The sequence below is a fragment of the Phycodurus eques genome, chromosome 6 (assembly GCF_024500275.1).
Source record: "Phycodurus eques isolate BA_2022a chromosome 6, UOR_Pequ_1.1, whole genome shotgun sequence".
Classification (NCBI taxonomy): domain Eukaryota; kingdom Metazoa; phylum Chordata; class Actinopteri; order Syngnathiformes; family Syngnathidae; genus Phycodurus; species Phycodurus eques.
The window spans coordinates 9,162,022-9,175,227 of NC_084530.1; the positions used below are offsets into that span (position 1 = coordinate 9,162,022).

General features: G+C 39.5%; 1 protein-coding gene across 2 annotated transcripts in view; it reads left to right on the forward strand.

Annotated features, from left to right (window-relative positions):
* Positions 1–539: 539 nt before the first annotated feature.
* Positions 540–13,206, forward strand: part of gne (glucosamine (UDP-N-acetyl)-2-epimerase/N-acetylmannosamine kinase) — a 40,211-nt gene continuing 27,544 nt past the window's right edge. Inside the window, exon 1 of one of the 2 annotated variants that reach the window (XM_061678634.1) lies at positions 540–876. Coding sequence is in view for 1 of the 2 variants with exons in the window: in XM_061678633.1 (XP_061534617.1) it covers positions 4,465–4,503 (39 nt within the window). In the remaining variant the exon portion in view is untranslated. Of the gene's footprint in view, positions 877–4,359; positions 4,504–13,206 lie in introns of those variants that run through there. The other variant, XM_061678633.1, reaches the window with a different exon arrangement.

The following is a 13,206-nucleotide window of genomic DNA, read 5'->3' on the forward strand; positions in this document are numbered from 1 at the left end:
AAATGAACTTAAATTATTTTAGAAAATGGCTGCAATATAACAAATACTGAAAATGTTAAGGGGGTCTGAATACTTTCCGTACCCACTGTACAAACAACCATTCGCACTCACATTCACACCTACGGGCAATTTTGTCTTCAATCACCTTACCACGCATGTTTTGGGGATGTGGGAGAAAACCCACGCAGGCACGGGGAAAACATGCAACAGGCGAGGCTGGGATTTGAACCCATGTCCTCAGAACTGTACTTTTTTAATAGTGTGTTTGGGGGTGTGATGTGAGATTTTTTTTCTACTATAAAATATTTAGCCAAAGTCATCCACTCAGCAATCCGCCAGTATCTGTAAACTCGGCACGATGGTATTCAAAAACGCCGACACGATACGATCGCGGACGAAGAAAGAGCAGTATTATGGTTACTGGTTTGATGACACTATCGCCCCGCCTGCTCCAATATCACTGGCCCTGGGACACGCGTGGCTCCACTATGATTGGCTGTTGTTTCCCTGGAGAACGCCCGACAGTTTTCAGACGGGAAAATAAGTACTGTATGCGAGTTAAGTGTGGCGGCGTTAATATTTTTCCCACGAACCCTAACCCACCCTAATCCATCCTAAACTGCCTTAAAACCTAACCCTAGTCCTAAACTTAACCATAACAAACGTATTTGTTTTTAATTCGTACAAATGTGACACATGTTTGGGATGGTGATCAGGAGCCAATCATGTTGTAATGACGCGTGTCCTACCTAGAAACTAAGTGGGAATCCTGGTAACGCGTTGCGGCTCGGCAAAGCGCAACGTACTGGAGAAAAATACAACAGAAAGTGGCGAATACGCCAGGCGGCAAGGACACCCAACAGTGAATAATTAAAGGTAAGGTTCGCCGTCATTGACCGTTGTTGTTGGGTCGTGAACTTGAGCTACACTTTAGCGTCACTTGGACACTGACTGTACATACTAGGTGCGGTGAATCAGCTCGGCTAACTGCGACGCAGCTAGTCCGTTAAGTGAAGATGACGTGCAACTCAAATATAACGCCACCTAATTGTGATACGTGTGATTTCATTTAACGTGCTAGCATAACATTGAATGTAGCACGGCCGCTTCATCCTACTGTATTGCTATGACATCCGCATTCATCGTCTTATCAGCCGATAGAGGCTTTCTCGAGGAGGCAGAAAGCCCCGGACGTGATAAAACGTGTGTACTATTTAATGGCGCAAGAACCGGCATCTTGAGCGTTAGCATGCACGTACTGGCCAGGTCACACCACTGGTCACTGTGGTCAGAAATTATTTGGCGAGCGGATAAAACATTTTAAAAGCTATACATTTGACTATCCGAAATAATCATTGCAGATGTCAACAGCGTCTTTCTCACGAATCATAGTTACATTTGTTACATCAGTGTGATTTCCTTTAAATACATCTGCAACAGAAGTGTGACTGTTTCAAACATCTGCATGATAATTTGCCTAGGTTTGGGCAAATGACGTCACTTTTCGATGTGCTAAATTAGAATGTTAAATATCTAAAAAGGTACATGTAGATGGCACATATCTTGAACTGCAGTTATGACCAGTCAGAATCAAATTATAGATTAGATCAGTGGTTCTCACACTTTTTACCACCTCAAAAAATATTTGACTCTACAAGTGCAACCATCATGATAACATTAAAATACAGTAGGCTGAATTTTTCATAAAAAATGAGGCAGAGGTTTCATTTAATATTATTGTAAGCCACTGCAACAGTTTCAACATGAACACTGATCTTAAATATAGGAAAATTGAAAAACTGTCCTTTAAATAAGTATTCAATTAAATAATACTCCACATTTAAGTTAAATAACCAAATATATACCTAAATGTTTGAAAAGAAACAGTTCTAATAGATTAAATGGCAATGTATTGTACTTTAAAGTTAAATACAACTGAACTGTACTTATCAAATGTAATGGAGTGGATTAATAAAAAAGTTTGTGGTTTAAACATTTAATTAAGTGATTAATTAAGTGATTCACCACAGGTGGTATGTGAAAGAATACTCGTACCACACTTTGAGAACCACTGGATTAGATATCTCAAACTGGAGTTACACGTCAACAGTTCTGTCACAGATATCTGTAATTCACATCGCAGATACAGTAAACCCCACCTCCATCGCGGGGGTTACGTTCCAGTCCACCCCTCAATAAGTGAAATCCGCAACATTTAAAGGCATGTTCTTAAAATATTTACAGTACTTAACATTTCTTACGGTCTTTAAACATAGTTTTAAAACAATACAAACACTTTTAAATACACACAAGATTTTTAAGAGATCAAGACCAATAAAGGAAAATACAAAAATAATGTACAAACGGTAGTAAAAAAAATAAAAATCAAGTTACAACTGTAATAACACCCCAAAAACACAAGATATGTGGACCGTGAAAACTGAATGGCAATACAGCTGGGGTTTACTATATCTGCAAATGAATTGTAGATCTGTGATGGCAAACTACGTACACATGAATGGCAAAAGTGACATCTGTCTGAGGCAAAATGATGTTACAGATCTTTGAAATGCTAATTGTGGAAAGGAAGAATATAGCTACAGATATCTCAAAGTTCTTTTTGACTAGGCAAAACTAAATTGCAGATATCTGCAACATATATCCGGTCTCGCTGTTAAATGTTCAAAACATGTTGGTGGTCACCGGTGCTCAGGACAGGCTTGTTTAAGGCTTGCTTGAGGTATGTTCCCGTACTTTTAATACGATACGGCTCGCAAGCAGGCAACAAAAACGTTATGTAGCCTAGCAAGCGAGTGGTAGCACGAACGGTTGGACGTAAACATGCCGCCGTTCTGACAAATCATGCTCTAACGTTTTGGTGTGGGTGAAGTCATTTAATTAAAAATTAAGTAATTTAATGACAGTAAGTTAGCACCCACTATTTCTGTCATGTAATGTTGGTTTGACCTGACTGATTAGAATACAGGATCTGACTAGAGCAGTGATTTCCAACCTTTATGGAGCCAAGGAACATATTTTACAATTGAAAAAATCTCACGGCATACCAACAAAAAAAATGTCACAAAAGGTGGATACATTAATTACTGGAATAATAGATACAGGTCTAATAGAAGACAATTCATTTGTTCTGTCAGTCACTATTCTTCACTGGCATAAATAGAGGAACAAAGATACATTCTATCCATTTTCTGAGCCGCTTATCCTCATAAGGATCGCGGGAGTGCTTGAGCCAATCCCAGCTATCATCGGGCAGGAGGCGGGGTTTGCAGGTTCTCCCCGTGCCTGCGAGAGTTTTCTCCGGGCACTCCGGTTTCCTCCCACATCCCAAAAACATGCATGGTAATCTACAATTGACAACTCTAAATTGCCTGTAGGTGTGAATGTGAGTGTGAATGGTTGATTGTTTGTATGTGCGCTGCGATTGGCTGGCAACCAGTTCAGGGTGTACCCCGCCTCCTGCCCGATGATAGCTGGGATAGGCTCCAGCACGCCCGCGACCCTAGTGAGGAGAAGCAGCTCAGAAAATGGATGGATGGATGGAATTAGTGCTGAGGGAGCTCATCAAGGAAGAGGAAAAACTACAAAACATGTTTTATTTTACTATAATGGCATAGAGCTTGGCTGCTTACAGGATATGTTATTCATAATGATGCTTATGTCTTGAAAAAAAATCTGTTGTCAGATGCCAAACATGCTTTTGTAATAAATGGTGTGATCATGTCACATTGATTTCGCACAATTTATTTTCCCTAGTATTGCCAAATTAAGACAATATGATAATATTATTGTGGTCTTCCGCGACAGCACGGTGATTGACTGGTTAGCACATCTGCCTCACAGGTCTGAGCACCAGGGTTCAAATCCCGGCCCCGCCTGTGTGGAGTTTGCATGTTCTCCCCGTGCCTGCGTGGGTTTCTCCGGGTACTCCGGTTTCCTCCCACATCCCAAAAACATGCATGGTAGGTTGGTTGAAGACTCTAAATTGCCCGTAGGTGTGAATGTGTGTGCAAATGGTTGTTTGTTTGTGTGCCCTGTGATTGGCTGGCGACAAGTTCAGGGTGTACCCCGTCTCTCGCCTGAAGATGGCTGGGATAGGCTCCAGAAAATGGATGGATGGATGTAGTCTTCCTCTTTATTTCTTTCTCATTCTTCCACCCTCTCAGCCAATCACACACTAAAATTCAAATAAGCCCAACCCAATTCCTCCCCTCCCCTGACTACATGCCTCTCTCTCTCTCTCTCTCTCTCTCTCTCTCTCTCTCTCTCTCTCTCTCTCTCTCTCTCTCTCTCTCTCTCTCTCCCCCCCTCCCCCTCCCTCCCTCTCCCCTTTCTTTTCACCTCCCACATTCCTGCCTACCGAGTTAAACATGTTTAAATAGCAATAGACTGAAAAGTTGAAGTACAGGATAGGAGGTGATTGGTGGAAGATCCTATTGTGGAGGAATGGAAACACATTGTGGTTTTGTTTGCAAAAATCCTCATGTGAGTCGTGACATTTTTTCTGCTTCCTCTCAAATATTTATGATCAAATATCTTATTTTTTTTAATGATTTTTTTTGTCTGCCTTTCTGACATCGCTCAATATCTCCATCTTCTTCCCTCTCGGCTGCCTCTTTTTTGATTTGCATACTTACCTTCCCCCCACACTGTAATGCCAAGTTCTTGGCTGCTGATGTGGTCTTGTGATGCTTGAGTAGAAGTTACATTTTGCTGAATGGGAGATTGGCTTCATAACATGTTTGGTTACATTGTGTTTTTTGTACGTGTTTATGTGATGAAGAATCTTCAGTTTTTTGTACACAGGATAAACTGTGTGGCAATAATATGCGTTGGTGTGTTTATTTGTGACCGTTTTGTTATATTCAAACAAATAGTTATTTTATTGCGAGTATGTTTGAGACCTACCCTCAATTGGTGATTATCTGCGATATTTTGTGCTGGTATTTTCAGTCTCATGGTAGTACACCGAGCGCACAACTCTAAATAGGGACTTGCCTGTATCCTGTAAAAAAAAATAAAATTAAATTAAAACCATAGTTCAGAAATCTGCGAAATAACATGGGGTGCAAACGATGACTCGCGATATAGCGGCAGTTCACTGAAGGTGTAGCAGATTATCCTGGAGGAAGGAAAAACTGTCCCATTATAACTGGTATGTCAGCCCGATCCGTCTCCAGTCACAACAGATAGTCAAGGCACAGTTGATAATTTTATTTTCTCTCTCTAGAGAGATTGGTGTGCAAGTTGGCTTGACTGGTGGCTAATCTGTCAGTGGCCATGACATGATAAAAACAAACTTGTTCTGTTGATTCAAATGTCGCCAAGGACACTGGAGTGTTTGCTGGAGTAAAAGTTAATCTGATTTGAAGGTGGTTGCAAATGTACAAACCTGCTTATTTGTTTGTTAATGTGTTCAGTCAAAAGTGATTGAGTGCATTCAGTTGTATTGAGTCATCCATCCATCCATTTTCTGAACCGCTTCTCCTCACTAGGGTCATGGGTGCGCTGGAGCCTATCCCAGCTATCATCGGGCAGGCGGGGTACACCCTGAACTAGTTGCCAGCCAATCGCAGGGCACATAGAAACAAACAACCATTCGCACTCACAGTCACACCCACGGGCAATTTAGAGTCTCCAATTAATGCATGTTTTTGGGATGTGGGAGGAAACCGGAGGGCCCGGAGAAAACCCATGCAGACACGGACGGGGAGAACATGCAAACTCCACACAGGCGGGGCCGGGGATTGAACCCCGGTCCTCAGAGCTGTGAGGCTGACGCTCTAACCAGTCGCCCACCGTGCCGCCCTGTATTGAGTCAATAATTAGGAAAAATATTTTACTGTAAACTCTAACAGGCTCCCTTTAGACTGTGATTAAGAATGGATGCTGTCCTAAACAGCTAATTAGATTAGATTAGAATCTTTGTCATTAGACTAAAAACTGAAGAAAAATGTGTAGCTCCAGGGAAAAAGGAGCAGATGCATCGTACCTAATGATAGATGCATTTGTTCAGACTGCCATGGAATTAATTCATAACAAGTTAGATCTACTTCAGTTTAAGAGCTGACTGTGTATTCCATTACCAGTATGATCCTTGCAGCTGTTGATATTATTAGGATTGGAATTGATGGAATTGGATGGAATTGTAGGCCGACTATAAAAAGTAAAATAGTATCACCGAAAGTGACGCAGGCATCAAGTATTAAGAGTGGGATGGAAGTATGCCCAGTATGCGTGCCTATTGGTGTGTGCACACTTGTGCATGCTTTTCAAATGCAGGCATTAGCGTAGTGAGCGTCCTCAAAGCTAAGTTTTCTGACGGCAAGTAGGTAGCTGCACAGTTACAGAAAGTTGAGCGGCATAAATGGAATTAGTTTCAAAGTCTAACACCAGCGTGCCGATGTGGGACCATTCTGGATTCAAGCCAGCCCAACGAGCTGGTATGTCGAATTTGTTAACTTAACCTCAAAGAACTTAAAACCTCAAAGTGACAAAATCCACTTTAAACACAAACACAATTTCTTCAGCTGGGAACAAAAAACACGGTGGAACATTTCTCATTTCCCGTGAAAGTCTTTGCCGAAACAATGCAAATACAAACGTGACAACGTATATGTGCACGTATGCTCACATTATATACAGTATAGTGTACTCACTATTGTAAGAGATGTAGCCATTGAACAGATTGACAAAGCAGTGTTTAAAGGAAGGCTGCAGAGTTCTGAGTATTACAAATGTTGAATCAAAACAGTTTGCTTTGATCCACTTGTTGTGCTGTTATTTATGTTGCTATACTTTGCATTTATTCTGAACCAACTGAAAAGTTGAACTTGATAGGCAGTATATTGCCTGTTAAGGCGTGGGTTCAGTGACGGCGCGAATGTGAGTGCGAATGGTTGTCCATGTCTATATGTGCCCTGCGGCTGACTGGCGACAAGTTCAGGGTGTAGTTCGCCTTTTGCCCGTAGTCAGCTGGGATAGGCTGCAGCGCCCCGCGACCCTAACCACGATAAGCGGTGTTGAAAATGGATGGATAGATATACCTCTGTGCAAGTATTTTTTTGTATTTTTTCAGTGCAATTTTTGTAAACAGAGCCTGAGCGTCTTTTATTTATATTTTTTATTTATCTAAGATGTTATATTTATTGTTATACATTACAATGCCAATGTTCAATATATTATTTGAGTTAATTGTTCTTAAAAAAGGATGTACTTTAATTATTATGATCTTGTATCACTGTATAAGTGGCATCAAGAACATCAACAATACTATCGTTTGGCGTGGTGAGTTTTGTGGAAAATATATCATCCTCAAAAATTAAAATAAAAAAACTAAACTGATACCATACATTGAGAGGGAGAGCAATGGCTAACACAAATATTGTACAGTGTAAAAAAAAAATAGAGTAACAACTGTAATAAAAATCTGCAATATAGCGGGACAGCAAAGGAAGAACTGTGATATAGCGGAGGATTACTGTGTATAATGCACACCCATGTATAATACACACTCCCAAAGTTGACGTAAAAATTCTGGAAAACCCTTCTACCTATGTATAATGCATTTTTACATGATGTTGCTTCTACCCATGTGATCAAAACATGAAGTAATATCTTTATTTTGTTAGTTTTTTTCCAAAGAATTATCCTGATGTTAAGCACTTTATTTGAAAACATAATACTTTTTAAAAATTTTATTTACTTGCTCTTATTTTGAAAGTCACAGCCCTACTTTTATTTAGTAAATGAAACAACACACTGTTGTGCTCATATGTTTGATTACCCAGGCAGAATTTGTAAGACTGGTACAGTTCTTTAAAGAAAAGATTGTTGTTGTTCAGTCATATTTAAAAACATACAAACAATATTACACAAATTGTGCCAGGCTATATAGACTTATGAGCAGAACTGTACATGTATGCAGTCATACGTACCCCCTGTCATATTGGAATGAAAGTGTAGGCTACACCTTTTTCATAACCACTCGGTGGTGGTGGCATTTTGGAATGAAAGTGTACACCTTTCTCATAACCTCTAGGTGGCGATGGCATATTAGAATGATAGTGTACACCTTTCTAATAAACTCCAGTGGCAATGGCATATTGGAATGAAAGTGTGGAACTTTTTCATAACCTCTAGTTGGTGGCGTACATTTATAAAATGTGTGTATATAATGCGCACTATTGACTTTTGACAATTTTTTTGGGGGGGGGGGAAATGTGCATTTTACACGGGAAATTACAGTACTGTGTCTGTACTCCGTGATGATAAGTTGCATGGACTCATTGTACCAAGCCTGGGACTCATTGTCTTGTGTACTCTTGCATCCTGGGTCTCACATAGTTTTAAGTTTAAAATGATCTATGTGGGAGTATCAAACTGTAATGTTTTTCTGGCGCCATTGAGACGCAAACGCAGTGGAGGAAATGTCACGGCACATTGAGCAGAGCGCAAAATTTATCTCGTCGAATGTCCTTTGAAGATTAAATTAGAGATTTGGACAGATTCTGGTTTTGCAGTAATCTAAAACGATCAAGGATAAGTAATAACAAGTAATATGAGAACTTGAAGCCACTAAGTTGATGTACAATCACTGGGATCCAAGAAGCAAGCAAGGCAAACAACAATTTGTGAGACATTTCAGCCAGGTTTTCAGCTTGACTGGTACAAATTTCCATCTTGTGCATATTGCAGTATAACATAACAGGTAGTTGTACATCACAATCTACTCAGAGCTACGTAACCACTATTAGGTAGGCTTTACATGATCAGGATTTTTGGGGCTGATCACCGAAAAAAACGATAACCGATCACCGATCCGATCACAAGATGGAGCTATGTGTTTATTTAAATGACTTGTTCATTTATTGTGTATATTGTGTACTGCATACTGAGTATCTTAAAGTATTCTCTAGTATAAAAGTATTCTCATTTTAGACAAAATCTAAAACATCAATGACCTCTAGGGGCCATTTAAGGATTGGCCACTGACAAAAGTTTAGGTCAAATCAACATTACAACATGACAGAAATCATGGGTGCTGACTTACTGTAATTAAATTACTTTATTGCAATTAAATTACTTAAACAAATACTGTTAATTACATGCTTACTCTTAACTGTCTCACATTCCCAGCTATATGGACGGGTGTTGGGCAGAGTTTGTGTCCGTTTGGATTTCCTTTTTTTTTTTTTTTCCCACGCTGCATTGCTTGAACGTGGCATGCTCCTCCTTTTGTACATTATTCATGTGGCTGATCAAATTTGTTGTGTTGAAGCATTTAGATGATGTCCCCCAAGACGTACTTCAGTTGTTTGTCTGCGACACCGCAAAATAGTCCCACACCGACGATGTATTTTTTCACCGATAAGATTGAAAAAACTATATTGGCTGTCAGATAGTTACAGTACTACGCCACAAGATACGTGACAAGGCTAAAAATAAACTAGCTTTTGGATTCATATGCCACGGCGACGCGGAGTAAATGTTTTTTTTGCAGAGCCGATCGATGACGTCATTGATCGGATCGCCGAATTATGACATGAAAGCCGATAAAACAATCAGCATAAAATGCTAATTATCGGCCGATACCGATCAAGCCGATCAGATTGGTGTAAAGTCTACTATTAGGTAGATATAACTATGATTAGTACATTTGAGCATTACATATTTTGTGTTCAACTACAATAAGTATGTTTATTATTAACGTGTGTATTTAATCTGTATGTTGAAAACAGCATCAGAAGTAGGAGGTCAATTTATTGTTAATCCAACCTGAAGAGACGTTAGTTGCACTTTATTCAAATAAATTGTGAATGCATTTGCCATTAATGGTTGTTTATGTATAACTATAATTATGTTTACCTGATACCTTTACAAGAAACAAAAGGAATTTAGAAAATATGACATGCACTGTCAACTATCCAGGTATTTATTTAGCAGTCTCACTGCTTGAATTTTTGGCTAAAAAGTTACTGAATTGATTTCAATCCACTGATTCTTTTTGGATCGTATTGTTCTAAATGAACCAATATCGCCTTTGAATCGAATCAGCAACCAAGAATCGTGATACAAATTGAGTCGTTGTTAAAATGAATCTGTTTCAAATAAGGGTTTCAAGACAGGGGTAGGGTTTCAAATTAAGGTTTCAAGAGTTTTAGGGTTTCAAACTAGGGTTTCAAGACAAGTTTAGGCTTTCAAAGTAATTTTAAAACATGGGTTAGAGTTTAAAATTAGGGTTTCAAGACCGGGATAGGGTTTTGAAATAAGATTTCAAAACTGGTTTAGGATTTCAAAGTAGGGTTCAAGATTGTTAGGGTTTGAAGACAGGGTTAGTGTTTCAAAATTAGGGTTTTAACTCGAGAGTTTTAGGTTTTAAATTAGGGTTTCAAAATAAGGTTAGGGTTTTAAAACAGGGTTAGTGTTTCAAAGTAAGATTTTAAAACATGGTTACGGTTTCAAATTAGGGCTTAAAGAGAATATATGAGAGTTTCAAATTGGGTTTTCAAAACAGGGTTAGCGTTTCAAAGTATGGTTTCATAACTGGGTTAGTGTTTTTTAAATTAGGGTTTAAAGAGCGTTTTAGGGTTTCAAATTAGGTTTGTAATTGTAATAATAAAAACTGATTTTATCCCCATACCTGTGGTTGCTATTTAACACTATCACTGACTAGCATTTACATTCCCTGAGAAAAGTTACGGGATTAGAATGACTCTTCATAGTCAAGCCGTCGGGTGTTGCAAAGGAAAATAAATTCTATTTTGTCTATAAAATGTATGAAATTAAGAACGATACACACCTATTTACTCAAATGTCCCAAATTATATATATTTTTTTACAGAGAAATCTCAAAATTGGGGTCTGGAAAAAGTATGGAATTTTGAAATCTCAAATGTGTAGGAACCCAGCAATATAGGATCAGTAAGAGAATCGCTTGAACATTCACCGAACGATTAACTTTAGAACCAGCTCTCACAGTTTCTGTTTTCAATACCCATCCCTAGTTGGTATACAAAATGACATCATCGTTTGAATGACTCTGAATTTTGATACTGATGACCTACGTAAGGTAATGTCATTGAACTTACAATGGGATGTCCAAACATGCGGAACACACTTAATTGCACCATTGTCCGGGTATGACTCAAAAGCTCACTGCTAGGAGATGGAAAGTAAACTCAGGCGTTATTATTTTGTTATGACTTGTCTTATCGGGTGCTATGGAGCCGGTGGAACCTGTTCTATTGTCTAGAAGTGGGCAAGTATTTCTTTTGCAGAGTTTCTCACCATCCTGAACTCTGTTTCAGTCTACATCTACTGTAAAGTGCTGTGAAAAAGTATTTGTCCCACTTTTTTTTGCAGGTTCCCCACTTTAAGATCATCAGACATATCTAAATATCAAACATAACCCACGTAAACATACAATACAATTTTTAGATGGTGATTGCATTTATTAAAGAAAAATAACTGCAAAGATACCTCGCCCTATCTGAAAAAGTAATTGCCCCCAAAACCTAAGAACCGGTTAGGCCATCTTCAGCAGCAACAACTAAAATCAGGCGTTTTCTATAAATGGCAATGAGTCTTTCACATAATAATAATTTGGGCCACTCCTCGTTGTAGATTTTTTTTTTAATTCAGCAACACTGGAGCATGAACGGTCTTTTTGAGGTCATGTCACAGCATTTTAATCGGATTCAAGGTCAGACTTTGACCAATCACAGTAAGTCATCAAGTTCCTGAAAGAGTAGAGCAGCCCGAGACCATCACACACAATACGAGTCTTTAACTTAAAGTGAATAACATTTAATATTTGGTGGCATAACCCTTGCTTGCAATAACTGCATCAAGCCTGTGACCCATTGACTTCACCAGACCGTTGCATTCTTCATTTGAAATGCTTTTCCAGCAGCCTCTTACAGTTCTTGTTTGTTTCTGGGGGTTTCTCCCTTCAATCTCCTCTTCAGGAGGTAAAATGCATGCTCTGTTTGGTTAAGGTCCGGTGATTGAGACCTTACACTTTTTTCCCCTGATGAAGTCCTTTGTTGTGTTGGCAGTGTGTTTCGGGTCATTGTCTTGTTGCATGATGAAGCTTCTCCCGATTAGTTTGGATGCATTTTTCTCTAAGGCTTGATGCAGTTATTGCAAGCAAGGGTTATGCCGCCAAATATTAAATATTATTCATCCATCCATCCATTTTATGAGCCGCTTCTCCTCACTAGGATCGTGGGCGTGCTGGAGCCTATCCCAGCTATCATCGGACAGGAGGCATCGTACACCCTGAACTGGTTGCCAGCCAATCGCAGGGCACAGACAAACAAACAACCATTAGCACTCACAGTCACACCTACGGGAAATTTAGAGTTGTCAATTAACCTCCCATGCATGTTTTTGGGATGTGGGAGGAAACCGGAGTGCCTGGAGAAAACCCACGCAGGCACGGGGAGAACATGCAAACTCCAAACAGGCGGGGCCGGGGATTGAACCCCGTTCCTCAGAACTGTGAAGCAGACGCTCTAACCAGTCGGTCACCGTGCCGCCGAAATGTTATTCACTAAGTTAATTTAATCATGTCTGTTCCAATACTTTTGCTCACTTGAAAAGTGGGTGACTTCAAACAAAATATGATCTGTCCTGAGTTTAACATATCAAGTTGTAAATACCATCACATTAAAGCTGGATTTCTGAATTTTTGTCTCATATTCATCTTTTGATCTGAAGCCCAAATGTCTTCAGTATACAACAAAAACAAAGGAACTGACCTTGCCGTTACAATACTTTTGGAGGGGACTGTGCATTTGGTTGATGATCTTAAACGTTAAAGTGGGGGAAAGTATGAAAAAGGGGGCAAGGCACTGTATGTGATGTGTCATGGCAGATCGCTTTGTTGTCACTTTTCCACACAACACGTTCTCTGCTAAAATAAATTAATAACCTGATACATATTGGAGAAAACTATTGAGGCACATTTTTTCACTGCATGATGCCTAATCGGCTTGAAACTGATTTAAGTGGCATGTACATAGATCTTGAGATATTTCTAAAATGTGAGAACCCACACCCAACAATTTAAAAAAATATATAATGATTGGCTTTATATGTGCCCTGTGATTGGCTGGCAACCAGTTCAGGGTGTACCCCGCCTCCTGCCCATTGATAGCTGAGATAGTCTCCAGCAGTCCTGCG